The 16,142-nt window shown below is 44.0% G+C and overlaps 6 protein-coding genes across 6 annotated transcripts; 2 read left to right on the forward strand and 4 right to left on the reverse strand.

Moving 5' to 3' along the window:
- Window positions 1-1,474: 1,474 nt before the first annotated feature.
- Window positions 1,475-3,082, reverse strand: K450DRAFT_256990 (uncharacterized protein). Its single transcript, XM_051591589.1, has 4 exons — window positions 2,849-3,082; window positions 2,403-2,747; window positions 1,847-2,319; window positions 1,475-1,763 (listed from the first exon to the last, which is right to left on the reverse strand). Exons 1-4 carry the CDS (start codon window positions 2,999-3,001, stop codon window positions 1,580-1,582), a joined length of 1,155 nt encoding a protein of 384 aa, XP_051441380.1. The 5' UTR covers window positions 3,002-3,082; the 3' UTR covers window positions 1,475-1,579.
- A 546-nt stretch (window positions 3,083-3,628) lies between these two features.
- K450DRAFT_256999 (uncharacterized protein) lies at window positions 3,629-7,211 on the forward strand. Its single transcript, XM_051591590.1, has 17 exons — window positions 3,629-3,801; window positions 3,867-3,974; window positions 4,041-4,086; window positions 4,178-4,215; window positions 4,288-4,314; window positions 4,378-4,591; window positions 4,673-4,732; window positions 4,823-4,919; window positions 4,978-5,143; window positions 5,235-5,444; window positions 5,503-5,626; window positions 5,734-5,840; window positions 5,904-6,034; window positions 6,108-6,237; window positions 6,338-6,418; window positions 6,480-6,653; window positions 6,780-7,211. The coding sequence occupies exons 1-17, from the start codon at window positions 3,658-3,660 to the stop codon at window positions 7,050-7,052; spliced, it is 2,130 nt and encodes a 709-aa protein (XP_051441381.1). The 5' UTR covers window positions 3,629-3,657; the 3' UTR covers window positions 7,053-7,211.
- On the reverse strand, window positions 7,209-9,746 carry K450DRAFT_274731 (uncharacterized protein; the record flags this gene model as incomplete). The annotated part of the gene is made up of 14 exons (XM_051593139.1): window positions 7,209-7,311; window positions 7,412-7,577; window positions 7,664-7,755; window positions 7,867-7,929; window positions 8,040-8,133; window positions 8,263-8,323; window positions 8,427-8,612; window positions 8,687-8,772; window positions 8,848-8,988; window positions 9,053-9,097; window positions 9,158-9,228; window positions 9,339-9,365; window positions 9,441-9,534; window positions 9,599-9,746. 14 exons carry the CDS (start codon window positions 9,744-9,746, stop codon window positions 7,209-7,211), a joined length of 1,377 nt encoding a protein of 458 aa, XP_051441382.1.
- A 1,889-nt stretch (window positions 9,747-11,635) lies between these two features.
- On the forward strand, window positions 11,636-12,366 carry K450DRAFT_257028 (uncharacterized protein). Its single transcript, XM_051591591.1, has one exon. It carries the CDS (start codon window positions 11,647-11,649, stop codon window positions 12,172-12,174), a length of 528 nt encoding a protein of 175 aa, XP_051441383.1. The 5' UTR covers window positions 11,636-11,646; the 3' UTR covers window positions 12,175-12,366.
- A 206-nt stretch (window positions 12,367-12,572) lies between these two features.
- Window positions 12,573-14,779, reverse strand: K450DRAFT_283475 (uncharacterized protein; the record flags this gene model as incomplete). The annotated part of the gene is made up of 1 exon (XM_051593478.1): window positions 12,573-14,779. The coding sequence occupies one exon, from the start codon at window positions 14,777-14,779 to the stop codon at window positions 12,641-12,643; it is 2,139 nt and encodes a 712-aa protein (XP_051441384.1). The 3' UTR covers window positions 12,573-12,640.
- Window positions 14,780-14,794: 15 nt separating this feature from the next.
- K450DRAFT_257030 (uncharacterized protein) lies at window positions 14,795-16,142 on the reverse strand. Its single transcript, XM_051591592.1, has one exon. It carries the CDS (start codon window positions 15,851-15,853, stop codon window positions 14,942-14,944), a length of 912 nt encoding a protein of 303 aa, XP_051441385.1. The 5' UTR covers window positions 15,854-16,142; the 3' UTR covers window positions 14,795-14,941.

Raw genomic sequence — 16,142 nt, forward strand, 5'->3', positions numbered from 1 at the left:
AAAAAAAAAAAACCCTGTGCGAAACACAGAGCTTTAAATTTTTATTTAGGGATTTGCACGAGCGGATGAAATTTGCTCATTGAAAATCTCTTGGTAATCGCTGTAGATTATTTTTCTCCATTTTCATTGGGTATATTGTCTCAGCAAGCTATACCAAAGTATTAGCTAATCATCTCGTTCCTATTGCTAGCAGGTTCCCGAAACCTCTAATTATCATGAGGCCATTGCGCCCCAACCCTGACGATACATTGTTTGTACCACTTTGTGGCTATTGAGTCTAATGGCAAAAAAGAAATTGAGTTATCATTGGTGCTACAGCGCCATTTGATTCGATGTTTTCTGTATATATAAAATTGGGGGAGGGGGTTCTTTTTTATTGCGGGCGGCTATGATACACAAAATCAACATGAAAACGAGTTCAAAAAAAGGAAAGGAAAAAGATGATGGGAAGGACTGTACAAAAGTTGGGAGTGGAGTGATGTAAGTTGAGAAACGAAAAAAAAAAAAAAAAAAATTGCACACTGCCTTTCAACCAGTTCAAACTTGGTTAGTGAGACTTGGTTGCGAGTGCTGGTGCGGTGGGCTATCAACTGGAGTATTGGGTAAGGTGGTTGGCTTCTTCAACAGATGTTGCTGCCTCAGTTCTAAAGAATCCGCGATAGGAGACGTGACTGAACCAGATTGGGTGGTTGGATTGGATGAGGGTGATAATAAGACTTGGGCTTTTGTTTGCAGTAAGTTTGGAGGCATCTGAATGGTCATTCGTCTATTTCCATTTTCCTTCTGTGGCCCATTTGGATCATCTTTTAGTCTCTGTTGTTGAGCTAATTGGGCAGTCAGAATTTTCTTTTGAAGCGTTCCGACGTCAGTGGTTCCATGTTGTTGTTGGAGGTGTTGAAGGGCAAGCTGCATACTGGCTTTGTCTCGGTGCGGGGTTCCAACCGCGGCTGCGACATTGGCAGCAATCATATCGTTTGTCATGGCAAGAGCTGCTTGTTGTGGAGTCAAGCGTTGCTTACTGCTCTGTCGTTTGATAGGAATGGATTGTTGGCTACGTGTCGGATCATTTGGCGCCTGGGTTTTTAATGCCTGGGCAGGGAGGATAATGCCCACTTGTTGAGCTGTGATGGTATTTGGATTGAGGGAAGGTATCGTGATCAAGTTACGGAGTTCATTCTCTTGGAGAAGACTGCAGCTGTAGCTAAGATACCTAGTAAACAAAAAAATAATGGTTTAGTCATGCGGGTGAGACCAACCAATGCAGAAAGAATCCATGAGGAACCAAAAAAATAGGTTCCTAAATTTACCTGTCGTCCATGTCATCCACCATATAGTCTTCGTCGTCACTTGCGTCACTCTCCATATCCATTCGGACGCTTGGTTTGTACTTTCCACCCGTCTCCGCTGGTCGGAAACCACGACGGTCAATGAAAACTCGACCACCTCGTCCAATACGCTTACGATAGGTTGGTTGACGTCGAGGAGTTGATTCACTAGGTTTATCAACGTTGCGAAAGAATTGAGAAGGTATAGAAGGCAAAAATGGCTGATAACCGGACTGAGGAAATGGGTTGGATGGTTAGTCAAAGTCACAAAGAGTTGCAAATAACGCCATAACACATACATCCGTCACATCTTCAAATCCAAGGTTACGCTCACGTCGACGAGCCACTTCTGCATCAATGGCGGCCTGAGCAGCCGATTTTTTATCAGCATCGTAAACGTCCCGCTTGAGTTTGTTAATGGGTATTTTGATCCTAGTGCTGTAATTGAAAAAAATTGATATCTGTTAAATTGCATGTCCACGTGAATCGAGCAAGGTATAAAATTGAGAGCTTGCGTGTACCTTGAGTAGGCCTCTGTCTTCCGCTTCTTTTTGATAGGAAACAAGTCTTGCTCATCCTTGATATCCAATTGTTGCTGCATTTCGCGTAACATGCACCGTTGATTGAAGATACTGTGTTCCATAAGCAAGCTCTCCTTTCGAAGTTTTTCTCTCCTCGTCACCATTTCCAACAGACTTCGAGCCGTTTCCAATTCTGCACGCAGTTTTCGAAGCTTTTCCATCGACTGTTGGTCTGTTCTTCTTGTTTTGCGAACTGGCTTGGTCTCACGTCGTCGAAAGCAGACATATGGATCACTATCATCACGCAATGCTTCGTCCATTTTAACAGAAGGAATAAGAGGAGCGCCTTTGCGTATTATACGCCGCTTCTTCCAATGTTCGTAAACATGTTTTGCTTGCTCTTTGAACGTGGTATAGGGTTTAACGCTGAATTCGGGTTCGAAGTCACTATAGGGTGGGATATTGGTTATATCCTGGAAAAATACAAAAAGAGCCACGTTAACATAAACGAAGTCATTGCCACAAAATGCCATAGTTGGTAAAATTGGGAACTTACAGTTTCAAGGTAAGGAACCTTCTCAAGACTGACAGACTCTATTCGCCACATGATGGACTCGAAGGCATCTTCAGATAAGACCAGCTTCGGATGGGATTTGTTGAAAGTAGTCAACCACTCGTCATCAACCTCGTCCATCATATAAAGACATCCTACAGAATCCTCAACCGTGGCGGAGAATCGAACGAACGACGAAGGGTTGTTGAAAGGAGTTTTATACAATCGATGGAATTCTTTTAAATCAATGGTTTGGGACGCATCTGGCGTAGGAATATACAAACGCGAATCTTGTCCTCCTGTCGTATAAGCGGCATGAGACGCAGATATAGCAGCTTGCAAGTGATGCTAAAGAGGAGGGGTGTTAAATATTATTCCGAGGGGAAAAAATAATCTTTGCTTCAATAAACAAAGCAACCATAAATAAACCTGGAGAGAGCGAAACTTACTTCCTCTTCTTCCTCTTTATCGACACCAGTTTCCACCTGAGGTGCTGATCGTTGACCATTGAGCTGATCTTCGAGATCAGGTAGATCACATTGGCGGTGGATGGCCAGTGATTGATCAAACTTTAGGCGTTTAACGCGAAAACGGCTTGACATAACGGTCAGGCTTTGCTGAGTCAGACTCTGTTTTTATAATAAAAAAGTACTGGGCCCCCCAGCGATGTTGCAGTGCAGAAAATGAGAAATGCCGGTTTTGCAATGAGGTGCTTTGTGATCCTTTGATAGCTTTTTCTTTTACTGATTAGCCCTTTGACATGCACTATGTGAGTTCAAGGTGGGAATGAACTCGGATTTTAGGACTGTGGTGGACAGGCAGGCAGTCTGTTACGTTGGGTGGAGGGTTTTTTTTTGTTTTTTCTTTTTTTTTTTGGAAAATGGCTGCCAAAAGTGTCGGAAGCAACAGTATAATTAGTATTGTAAAATCAAATTGCCTGCGCAACCATTACCTCATCTTTTGGAAATGAGCTCCAATGAGGCGGGCTGATAATGTGCTAGCGGGCGACATTCGTTCTGCTAAGCAAACGATGATCGAAACATGGTACGATGGATGAATGTGTTCAATTTGCTTCATTTTATGGTGTTTAAACGAAGGGTGTGTATGAGTGCAGCTTCGTACCGGTTGTCGCTAAGTAATGTTGTCGGCGGTTTTTCATTTGGGCGTTGGGGCTCGCAGCAGCACGCTTGAAATTTTACTGCCAGCAAACACTGCACGGCGCGTTTTGCCGCACTCAAACGCGTATGAGCAGCCAGCCATGGTAGAACAACTAATCTTGCATACCAATTACTTGACTCCCCATAAGCTAGTACTCTTGGTCATTCTCACTAAATTCTGCAATTATGAATATACCGGCATTGCAGTTCATATGATCATCCGCTACCTAATCACCAGTATACAGGTTCGCGTTTTTTGTCATATCCCCTATCCCCGGTTTTATCTGACTTTATGTCTTCATATTGAAAGCATTTCGATGAGTACAAAGAGCCCACATTAGGTCAAGTCATGACAAAGCTGGCTGCGATAGAAAATGAAGCCAACAATGAGTCTATAGTGGATCCTGTTCGGGAGAGGGTAAGTGGGGATGATGGTCTATCGAATCACGATAAGTGGAAACTGACCGTGTTTGGCACTGTTCAGATAAGTCAAATCCAAAATCCAGAAAGCATAGATCAACTCATTGGATGTATGTAGGAGGCAACGGAAAGACAGTGGTTGTCGAATGTGTCATGAGGGTTTTCAATGGACTAATACATCGATTTTCAAAAACGTTTTAGCGCTGATGGATCTGTTATTGGATAATGAAGATGAGGAGGTAAGTGTTGTGTCTATAGGACATGGCATGTGTAGGGTTTTTTTTACTCACCTATGATGGTGAACCAACTAGAGTACTACTCCTGACAAAATGGTGCTGGTATGTGGCATATCCATATTGAAATTCTAGCACTATGCATACCGTTAATCGCACATGAAATAGGATAACCATAGTGTGTTTGGAATGTTTGTACGTCGTTGCAGAGTCGAATATCTCAAGCTATCATTTGAAAGGACGTCCGAACTGTTTGCCATGTTTAATTCCTATCGTTACGGTTATTCATCGTTCATGTCGTCGCAATCGGATGAACACAGCTTGATGGGCAAGAAATCAGCCCTGGATAGCCCTTTAGATATTAATGCGGATTATATTGGAGGTGAGTCGCTCCGTCCTGGATTTTGCAGGACAAGTCTGGAAGAGGATATATCCTTATGTCTTTCACATCGATACTGGTTAGGCTGGGTTTCCAATCACGATATGGCAAGATTTTTGGACAGGGAAGCCCGTGCGCTAGACAGTGAGTGGCACCATCAGCTGTTGTATATTATGCTTTCAATGTGTTTCAATGTGTGACCTCTGTGATTCCGCTCTTCCGTCAAAAAAAAAGAAAATGGGTCTTCAAAAGTCAAACCGTTTGAATTACACGATCGACTAGCCTTTTTACAGCGACATGCGCCGGAGTTGGTTAAAGCCTGTCATGTTAGGTGAGATCACCATGATTGTTCACTCCATTGTATTGGCATATACTGAATCCACCAAAAGGTTTCTTAGTTGCATTCGGATAGGTGAATATGAAGGGGCTCTGGAAAATCTACATCGGTTCTTCGACTACTGCTTGCTCAATCGAGAAATCCCACTCTATCAGTATGCATTGTTAAACCTTGCCATACTGGAACACACTTTCGGCCATAAGCACAAGGCACTAGCGGTTAGTAAAGCGTTCTTTGTCTTACGTACATTGTCTCGATATGGGAATGCATCAGTTTACACGATCATCTCATTATTTGTTTGCTACACAGGCTATCACAGAGGCATTGGATGTTGCGCGTGAAAACCACGATGAGGATTGTCTAAGCCAAGCGCTCAGCTGGTTGACATTTATCGAATCTAAACACAATACTGGCGTCAAGCAAAAATTTGTTTTTGGGGAGGACAAGGCCAAGAATAAGAACATAGCCTATTTGAAAAGTATGGATTTGCTATGGGACATCAAACGCAAGCTTCAACGGGTATGTTGCATATGAGAGAGACACTGACGAAGCGTACATGGGACTAATGGTGGTTTAGGGTGATGCACCAGCGGCGGTTCACGAAAATCTCTTATCGACATCAGCCATTGGAACGATGCATAGTCTCGATCGTATTTTTGAACTTAAAAATTTATTGTCGGCCTCCACCTGGAACGAACATGGTATGAACTTTTCTGGGTTATTCTCGATGTATGTCATCGGAAAAAAAAAATTGACAATCGTGTTCGTTCTTTTTCCATATCGGTCGTAATTCCTTTGGAAACAACAGGAAATAGTGCACTCGTCGACTACTATATTCATGCCAGCTTAGACATCGCTAGTGAACACACTCCAGTGGAGCAAATCGAAGTAGCAAGTTGCATGCTGGCTCTGCAGGTGAGTTTGTGTACCTGTTTGGAGCATGAAACCATCGCGGAGATAATGTTAACCCTTTTGTAGTACGCTCGTCACGGAAACTATTCCGAAGCACAATCTACGCTGCAGTCATTTGCAATCAAGTACCCTCATTCAAGTGACTTGTCGCTTTTGTGGAAAAGATGCTTGAAGCATATTCAAGGGCTGAAATCAACGTTCGTATCACTGATTTTCTTTTTTGTTTATGATTTCCGGTGGTGCTCGGACATGATGCTAATAATTGTCTAGGCTAAAAGTTGCGCCGTCTATGATCAGCGACCTTCTAATAACCCAAGCATCTTCAATGAATCATCAACAAACCAAGTTTGAAAATTGGGGGGATTATCGTGCCACCAGCTTACGCCACAACTTGTCACCGGTAAATCAATTTGAAATTGTGTTACAGCGCGGACAGAAATAATATATTGCAAGAAAAGCGTGAAGTCTAACATTGGCCATAGGCCAATCACATTTTGAAGGAAATAGAACCCTTGACTAGAGAAACAGGTCTCATGCTTGATTCTTGTATGACTGTGATAGCTCAGGCTGACATCTCTATGGTATGTGTTAGATCTTGCCTCCAAGGCTTTTTGCCCGATGACGCTAACGATAGGAGAGTAGGACATTGAAGACTATGACGATGCCATTGAACGCCTACAAGAATGTCTGAAGATGAGCGCAAAATGTCACTCGGTACCATTATACTGTACGTGTTGCATGAAGCTGGCTGATATATGCATACGACAGGGTCAATATCACAAGGCTTTACAAATTGTTGATGCACTTTTTCCAAAGGTGAGTGGACGACGACGGTGTCGCCTGCTTTGAGGAGTCCAGCCTGGAAGATTGTTTAGCTGATTATGAACGATTCATTTGTCCCACTTTGTCCAATTTTCGAATATCCTTCATTTCCATCCCAAGGTCCTGGGTCTAAACTCCTCGCATTTAACCGCATATACGCACCTATTGCGATGCAAAGCATTGTTTGGCCTGTGTATCTCTGAGGAGCAGCTAAATTTGGCAGATAAGGTCACCACCAATTGCGATCAAGCTATGACCGGGTTTTCGGCCATACAGTGCCACGAAGGGGTCAAGGAGGCATTGTCGATCAAGATGCTACTATTTAATAAGCTTGGCCACATACATGACCGTGATGTGATTGCCCACCAACTTGGGCAACTCCTAACTGACTGACAAATCAAAGTGATTTCGCCACAATATGATAAAGACCTGATAGGCAAATTGCGTGAAGGACTCTATATTATTTGTTCTATACCCTTTGAATATCTTGGATACTATTGTCCATGTGATTGGAACTGGATTTTTCTCAATGTAATAGAAAAGTCTACTTTAAAATTTGGTAATGTCTCTACCTGACATCCATGTGAGAAACCAAAACATTGGGATCAACATCTTGTTACGGAAACTGACGGACATGCTCAAATAAGCAGATCTATTATAAAATAGCGGAGCATCGGTGTCAATAAAGCATGTTGACAATGAGAACGCCAGATGATGCGGTTCCCAAAAAAAAAAAAGTCTCTTTTGCTTACCTCCAGAAAAACCAAGCCAAATGTCCTCCCTCTGATGCTTTTTTATGGACAGGGGTCATGTCTACCACAGCTTCCCAAGACCCAATATAAGCCATCGAACCTCTGTTGTGAAAACTAAACTCTGGTACTTCAGTGTCTAGTCCATTTTTAGCAGCCTTGTTGAAAACTAGGTAGAGATCATCCAGCGCCAGGATAGATTTAAATTAGTACACGATCGCTTCCGCACGGTGATTAAATGACTACAAATATTACCATCGCCAAGGTACTGGGCTTTCTGTTGTGCCACTTGTGCAGTTGCAGGCAAGTCATGGTCCTTGATAGTAGCACAATCCCCCATGGCGTAGCTAACAGTACGAAGGTCAGTATGGTTGATTGGCAGAATACATGGTGATTGTTACATATATCCAAACGAGTCTATGCTATTCTACGATGTGGAGGGATCTACATATACTTACATATTTGGTAGCACGCCTTGACCGTCCTTTGCCAACACTCGTAGATAGCTATCCGTCATCAATCTAGCAAATGAACACAGAACGAGAGTGGTATGCGAATGAGTAATCAAAAACAGAAATTTCATATGTACTACCAGAACGAAAAACCAATTTTCTGGGCCCGTCATCCTTACCGATGGCTATGCGCATCCTTCAGCGCATTCTGGCATGATTCCACAAGAGGATTCTGCATCAAGCCCGTAGACCACACCAGCATACCAAAAGGCACTGTAGGGCAGAAAAGGAAAGTAGGAGTCAGAAATATATAGTGTACAGATTGGTTCTGATGGATTGTTGCCTTGTTCTCCACCATCAACGCCATTCAGTTCACACGAACTGCATTCCAGGTAATCATACCTTCACCATCGTCTTTGACAATGAGACGGTCTTTCATTACTTCTAATACTTGTCGGCCAGTCTATTGAAGAAAAAATTATAAGATCAATTGGAGAATCGCATTAGACACGTAAACAAAACAATTAGAAGCAATCGAGTTTCCCGGTGACATCAAGCCAAATTACCTTAATTTGGATGCCTCTACGAGCGAATTTTCGGGTCGCATATGCAGACAGGTTTTGGTCAAATGTTCCAAGAATTTGAGGCGCTACATCGTACAAGGTCATCCGTGTATGAGCCATTAATTGTGGATATAGCCGAGAGAGGTCTTCGGAAATAAAATCATGCAATTCCGAAGAGAATTCGACGCCCTTACATGCCAAAAAAAAAAAAAAAACGTATGAGGATAATCGTGATAACGCATTGGAAGGGTAAGATAACTTACAGTAGGACCTCCGCCCACCACAGCAAAATGAAGCTTCTCAGATTTTTCTTTGTCACTCAGACCTGGTTGGGCAGCATACTCAAAGCCTGTAATTTGTATGAGTACTCGGACGACGCATTGAAAGTTTATATTTGGTAGGGGTTACTTGCATTCGAGGATACGAGCACGAATTTTTCTGGCGTCTTGTATATCTTTCAAAAAGAGTCCATGCTCCTTGACGCCAGGAATTCCAAATGTATTCGAATAAGAACCAACACTAATAATGAGCTTATCGTAGTCCAAGGTGAAAGGGCTCCCTTTGTCTGGGAACGCGAGTTAAGCCGACTTGTTACCACCAAATATTTGGAGACAAACAGGTTGACTTACTATCGTCTAGATTGGATGTGCAATGCACTACTTGGTTCTCGATATCTATAAACATAATGATTAACCTGACTACGTGGTCTAGTTTAACCTATGGCGTCTTCATACCTATTTTATCACACCACGCTTGGTGGTAGTCGATGTTGTGAGAATATCCACGCACTGGTTCCGTGGCGCATCTAATAGAATTTTGGTTGGTCACATCATGTGTACAAAGGAGATTTTTCAATTTGCTCTAGCATTTCTCTTAAATTGGAGCTTCCATGGTTGGTTCGAACTGTGTGTTTACCTGAATTCAAGAGTGCCAACAGAGGTACTAATTGTTTGCCGTCGAGTTAGCGGAGTTCCGTAAACTTGTTTCCGGGAATTTCCATGTTAAACGCTGACTTACCTTGCTAGTAATGGCGTAAATACGAAATAATTACGAGGCGACACTACTGTCACTTCATAATCCTTTCGACTAAGATCTTTCATAAACTTGAATCCTAAATGCAATGTCAGCAGGTGGGGAGTTCTGACATCCAATGTAAAGTTTTCATGTGCACCGACCTGCCCAGCCAGAACCCAGTACGACAATGCGACCTTGGGAGTGCGTCAAGGTTCTTGTTTTTGTGTTATGTACAGCCCGTGCATTGAGCTCAGCAAGAGTGCGAACAGGCGTAGTAGGCTTATTCAGCAGTGTTTTCACAGTATTCATGGGTGAAGAAAGGGCCGACGTGCTTAACAATGTGAAGAGAAAAAGATAAAGCAAATAGCGTATGAAACTGGGAAAAAAATAAGCATTGCTCAGTTATCGACATCACTGGCTTCCTATCGGAAATGGTGAAGTCAGATCACGGTAAGTTCGCATTGTATGACTCTTTGCTCACGGAGCGGAAAATAAAACCAACAACAGCGTTTGTCTGAGCAAAATCAAATATAAACATAATTATGATGACATTCAGTGTGGGGGGGGGAAAGGCAGAACAGAACACAAGTTGGTGGAGAGACAGACGGCGCGCGGAATGGATGCCTCCGAATTGCCACCGGATTTGAAAGGTAGGGTGAAGCATGCTGTTGTGCAGCAATGGTGTCAATGCTACCCTGACCTGTTAAGTTGAATCCAGCTGTCAATCGTATCGGGCTATATGACCAGCGCACTCGATATAGACGATGAAAAGAAACAATTTACGCATGGTGGTAAAATTTTTCCATCGGTGGTACCACACCATTGTATCAACCTAATCTGCCCCAACAAACCCAGCAGGCTCCACTATAAGCAGCCAGCCCCACTGGCGGATGACCACATCCATAGTTACCAGCACAACACATCCAAGGGGGGAATGCCGATCTGTTTTTTCATCAATAGGCTGTCGATGGGAGATGAGGGAGGATTTATTTGTTGTTGGCAGTATAGCCTAACGCATGCGTATCACAAGAATAGAGACTCCCGTTATGGGAACCGCATGGTATCGAAGTGTGGTAGCAGTGTGATTTGGGGGGGAGGGACTGTAATTTGAGTTGGTTGCAATAAAGGCGTTCTTCCATGGCGATATTTTTGTTTAAATACAGGTCCCCTCTTTCTTATTGCATCCACACTTCACCTGTCAACCTCACATATTTTCTTTAAAGCGAGTCACAGGTACAAAAGCGAACGCATTTTACCACTCGTACTCTACCCAAACATCTTCCCACTTGATTTGCTTTCACCATGCCTCCGGATAGACCTACCAAGCCTGCACTCCCTCGCCCTTACCCGGCTCCGGTTCCAAGACCTCGATAAGATTGAATTCTCCATCGAGACGGCCCTGTTGAAGAGTCATCTAAAAACAAAAAAGTCGTTCTTCGTTACTACATCCCCCACTCTGGTACTGCTTGCTTTTCTGGTCTCTCGTCTTGCATTTTGTTCTAGCATTGTGTTCCCTTTTGTCGTTATTTTTGCAAATGTACATATACTTTTTTTATTTCTTCTTGGTTTCCCTCCCTTCATAGCCCCATGTTTAAACAACAACTATAGTAAGCTATCTACCCTGCCAATGCGTTGACGCATTCAGTATTGTTCTAGTCATTCTTCACTTCACACAATTATAAAACTAGGATCTATGAAGCCTTTTGGAAAAATTAATATTGGAATAATTCGATCGGTTGGTTGTTTGGCCCGATTTGTCACTTTTGCACGGCCGTTCACGACCGATTTGACAGTCTCAAATTTGCCTGAGTGTCAAAACCATAATCAAGCTCAGCCAGCGTCCTCTTTCTCTGCTGACAGAAAGATTACATGTCTTGCTGTATTGGAAAAAGCCTACCGGTATTGAAAAATTCCGGAATCCGGCCCGTAACCAGGGATGTGCGGCCCGTTCTTGTCAAAATAAGCACTACCTCCATTGTCCATTTCAAAATATGAAAAGGTACATTATTAAGCCGGTGATGAAAATCGTTAAAAAAGGCGTGTGTGGCGAAATACATGGCTTAGCCCTTGCTTGCCTGCTTAAAGCGTGGGCTTCATGCTTCCATTGAAACATTATCCTCCACACACAGCGCCGAATGAAAATAAGGATATAAAAAATTCTTTTTCATGTTATTTGTCATTCTTCTTTGCTTTGTCATTCTTCTTTACAATGGATTGCTTAGCTTCACCACCCTCGCCGCCAAATACAAGAATGCACTGGTCTACAACTCATGCTGACGATAGGGTGGATGAAGCTGTTGAACAGCTGTTACGTCTCTACAATACCCGTGACTCCGCTTTACCACGACCTTCACACCATCATAGAACTATTTCAGTTGACCTTGGCAATGCTCACCGTCGCAGCACCCACCGTGCTTCAACGTCCTGGCTTAGTGCAAACGCAGGGTTCGAACAAGAGATTTACCGCGTCAAGGAGACCACGACTACCAAAGTGGCAACAAAAAATAACAACATAGACTACACTCCCCCTGCATCACCAAAGCACTCTCCTAAACCAAGACGAATGGTCACGTTTGAAGACCAAGTTGTCAAAGACACCGCATTGCCAACTCCTCCTGCTTCACCTGTATGTGAAGAAAAAATGGTTTCGCGCGACCATGCTGCGCACAGACAAAATCGGTTTTTCGCCTTGCTGCATGTAGAAAAGCCGAAACTACTCTCCAAGCGATCGCGGTAGATGGTATGCGCCTGCCCATCCACCATGTTATTCCCACTTCATACCTCTTTGTACACATTTTTCTGTCTATTCCCTTCGTTACCAACCCGTATTTCTTTGTCAACATTCCCCGAACAAAGTTCATACTAGGAATGGTTGTGATGTTTTTCTTTCTTTACCCAAAAATACATGTCTGTAAATATTTTAACGCAATTGGCGGGGGAAGGAAGCAAACCATGGATGTTGGGGGCGTGTGCGAAGTTTTTTCACGTCATGGCTATAGATTTGGAAGGTGGCACGCCAGAATGGATGTGAGAATAGAAAAAAAAGCACCCACTATGTCGTTTGTCAAGTAAGATGGATTACAACGTTTGTTGTTTTTAATATGCAGGTTTTGCATTAATGAGCATTTCTTTTTTATTTTTTTTAGAGCAGATTGTTTATATTTATATAAGATGCCTCCCTCACGATTGCTGCAACGAAGAATTTACAAGTTGCCATCTTCAGTGCACCACAAAATGCTGGTGACACCACGAGGGTAATACTTGCTACCGAGCGCGACACCGGCAATGATTTGGTCACTCCATGCCCAGTAGGTGTTCTTAGGGGCGGTGAGCCAAGCCACGTGGGCAGCATCGGCCTTGGGGTCGATATCTTGGTGAAGGATATTGCGGGCGACGAATTGACACAAGTAAATTTTGCTCAACCATGAGTTATCGCTTGTAGAGGAGAGTTTCCAGCCACCGTCTTCGAACAAGCAGATACCAGGCTTAAGAATAGCTTGGTAGTGATCAGTGAGAACCTGAAGGTATTCAGCAAACTTTCCGTCCTTGGCCAATGCGTCCTTGCGACCAGTGAACAAGGGGTAGACAAGGGCCTCAATGGCGGGAATAATGCGAGCGGCATGGGGGGTGGACGTGTTGATGATAGCAGGGATCAAGGAGGATTCTTTGTCAACGGCGGACACCATGGTGCGTGCACACAAGTCAGCCTGGGTAGCAGCCAAGTCGGCTTCGGCCGTGGCATTGGCATCTCTAAGCACCTTTTCTAAAGCAAGGTAAGAAGCCCAGCATTTACCAGCAATGTAGATGTTTTCTGTGGCTTGACCCAATGAAGTGTCGAGCGAGTCGTAGGTGGTAATCTCAGCTCCTCCCTTGGTTCGGGACGAGTTGAGTTTCATGACACCAGTGCGTTGGGCAGGGTCGGGGTGATCACGGTTGACCAAACTTTGAAGGCACTCCTTGATAAGACCAAGACGTCTGGACACAAAATCAGCGTCCTTGCTAATATGGATATACATACATGCTGTGAGAATCCAGTTGGTCAATTCTTCACAAGACATGTAACTGAAACAGTCAGTGAGGAAAGGTCGTTCGTATGCGGAGTATTGAGGAGGGCTGATGTGATTGGCTACACCCATATCGTGGGTGAAGGTAACACCACCGGGCAATAACTTGGTAGGGTCAGCGGGAGAAGATACTTCGTCATAGTAACTGTGGGTGTCGGCGTAAGCGTCGAGGTTGTTTTTGACAGTCCAAGGGTTCATGGTCAACTCAAAGAAAGCATGATCCACTACCAAATCCAATGTGTTGATCATACGGTATTCACCTTCGTTGACGATCCAGAAAGGCTTTCCGTTGTCCAACTCCAAAAGCTGAGTGCTACCGTAGTAACTGTGAACAGCATGCACCAACTGGAACTTTTGATCTTCACTGAGCTGGGGAACAATCAAAAGATTGTTATCGGGCATTTGCCATTCCATGACCAGGCGATCATGGTGCTCCACAGCGTAATGAGCGACTTCACGAACATCCTTCCACCAACGGTTGTAGAGGTAGCGAGCATCCATACCACTGGTAGCCATACCTTCACGATGGAAACAAATGGCAAATCGAATATGCTTCTCTTCATTAGGGGGAATGGTGGCCACCATAGCAGCACATCCACCGAGGGAAGTCGTGGGGTCTTCGGGCAACGTGACCAACGTCTCGATCTCGAAACCAACTCGGGCATGCACAGGGTCATTGGGTCCATTACATGAAACAATAGCAAAGTTACGTCCGCATCCAATACCGTTGAGTTGGTCCATGTTCTTGTGGTTGTGCTTCATATAGTGAAGTGCAAAGTCCTTTTGGGAATCAGTGGATCCGTAACCAAACACCACACGACGAGGTTTATCGCTTTCGCTGTTGTCAACCGTCATATCCACAAACACAACGGGCAGCAAAGTATCCTTGAGAGACGATTCCGAGGCTGTCTCCGGATCAGGGATTTTCTTCACCGGGCTAGTGATGCGGAAACTCAAGTCACCGGCGCGCCAAGTGTCGATGCAGGCATGGTATTCACGCTCGATGGCTTCATCAGGGAAGTTACGAGTGACCTTTGAATGCTTGGAAATTTCCTCAGGAGTGTAGTTGGCCAACACACCATCTGGAGCACCATAGAAGGGCAACATATCAAATGTGCCTTCCTCGGTGGCACTCTCCAAACCAATGTACACGTTTTGGTCAGCAGGCTTACCGATTTCATGACCGAAACCACCCTTGGCACCACGCTCACCGAGAGTGAACGAAGCAAAAGCACCTATAGGAGAGTGCTGTGCGTTGAAGAAGATGGTGTTGGACATGAAGCAGAAGAAAGGTGAAGAGGAAAAGCGATGGCGGGTAAGGGTTTTTATTTTATTCTATTTTACAGTGGGATAAAACTTTAAACCAGCGCCTTTTTTTGCGGGGGGTTATCTATATGGGGAATTAGCCAAAAGGCCCTTTAATTTCTCCAGTAGGCAACATTACTTTCTGGAATATCCGAGTCTCATGGATTTCCGCCTGCCCGAACGGTGTTTTTCCATTAATCCTTCAGGCGTCATCTTCTCCTCTGTCCAGATTTTGATGTTGGGGTCGCTGCTGTGAGGTGCCATCATAGCGTGCCTGATCTTTTGTTGATTAGAAGGGACTTTGTTGGTGGATGAAGAAGCTCTGTCTAAGTGAAGGGGTTGATCATACTGAGCCGCTATATCTGCTAACTTTTGAATAGATGTAGGTGGTGGAGGAGAGGTAGTTTGGGAGTCGATGGCACTGTGATAGGACAATGTGCTGGACTTTAATGTTTCATTGTTTGATTGGTGCTCCAACTCATCCTCTGCAGCAGGTGGCGGTTCATGGTGGTGGAAGGGGTTAATACTAATTGTATGGCGTTGCTGGTCACCGGTAACCAAAGAATGATCTCCGCGTCCCGGAGGGTAGTTGAACTCTGCTTGATGGGACCATGTGGACATACACGCACGTACCCACGTCAATGAAACGACCCATTTCCCTTCTTCTCTCCAACTGAGAAATTGTTGCTGTTGTTTTTTGTTTGGATGTGGAACATGAAGAACAACATGCGTACTTTCATTCGCACTTTGCGCCAACTGTGCTCCTAATGATCGAGCTTGTGACATGCCAACATCCCGTTCCTCTTCATTCTGATGCGCGAAAAAGAGAACACAATCACCTAACGGAGCTGTTGTGCGACTGCCGCTTGTGAGACTTTGAGACAAGTTTATCCTTGACGGCGTGGTCTCTCGTACAGAAGGTCCAGCTGCTGCAGCGGGTTTCTTTGGTGGTTTAGTGACCCGTGTTTTTCGTCGCTTCATGGGCTGTGCATTATGGGAATTGAAGCGGTAGCGAATGGGCTTTATGACATTGTCGGTGTCTGTCATGGAAGCAGATCAATGAATGAGGAAATGGCCTGCAGCTTGTGAACAATGGTGTGAATTGTTGGCCAAGTGACAATGGTAATTTTTTTGGTCGCGAATTTTTATTTTATATTTTAGAACACGTCTTCTGCGACAATACCAGAGTGCTACTACGCGTATACCTGTATCCCTTTAAGCAACCCCCTTTATGCCATACCATCTCAATCTTTAACACGTCTTCATAGTAGGCCTTTACACGTATTCTTTTTTTTTTCAAACACATATCCTTAGTAATGTATACAATTTGTTTTTT

Source organism: Umbelopsis ramanniana (assembly GCF_025399195.1).
Source record: "Umbelopsis ramanniana AG unplaced genomic scaffold K450scaffold_65, whole genome shotgun sequence".
Lineage (NCBI taxonomy): Eukaryota > Fungi > Mucoromycota > Umbelopsidomycetes > Umbelopsidales > Umbelopsidaceae > Umbelopsis > Umbelopsis ramanniana.

Bases quoted from the DNA above. Each gene is read 5' to 3' on its own strand.
- K450DRAFT_256990 (XM_051591589.1), bottom strand. From the start codon at position 3,001: ATGTCAAGCCGTTTTCGCGTTAAACGCCTAAAGTTTGATCAATCACTG. The intron at 2,748-2,848 runs GTAAGTTTCGCT...CCTCCTCTTTAG, and splicing joins ATAAAGAGGAAGAAGAGGAA to CATCACTTGCAAGCTGCTAT. The intron at 1,764-1,846 runs GTACACGCAAGC...TTTCAATTACAG, and splicing joins AAGACAGAGGCCTACTCAAG to CACTAGGATCAAAATACCCA.
- K450DRAFT_256999 (XM_051591590.1), top strand. From the start codon at position 3,658: ATGGTAGAACAACTAATCTTGCATACCAATTACTTGACTCCCCATAAG. The intron at 5,144-5,234 runs GTTAGTAAAGCG...TTTGCTACACAG, and splicing joins ATAAGCACAAGGCACTAGCG to GCTATCACAGAGGCATTGGA. The intron at 6,419-6,479 runs GTATGTGTTAGA...ATAGGAGAGTAG, and splicing joins CTCAGGCTGACATCTCTATG to GACATTGAAGACTATGACGA.
- K450DRAFT_257028 (XM_051591591.1), top strand. From the start codon at position 11,647: ATGGATTGCTTAGCTTCACCACCCTCGCCGCCAAATACAAGAATGCAC.
- K450DRAFT_257030 (XM_051591592.1), bottom strand. From the start codon at position 15,853: ATGACAGACACCGACAATGTCATAAAGCCCATTCGCTACCGCTTCAAT.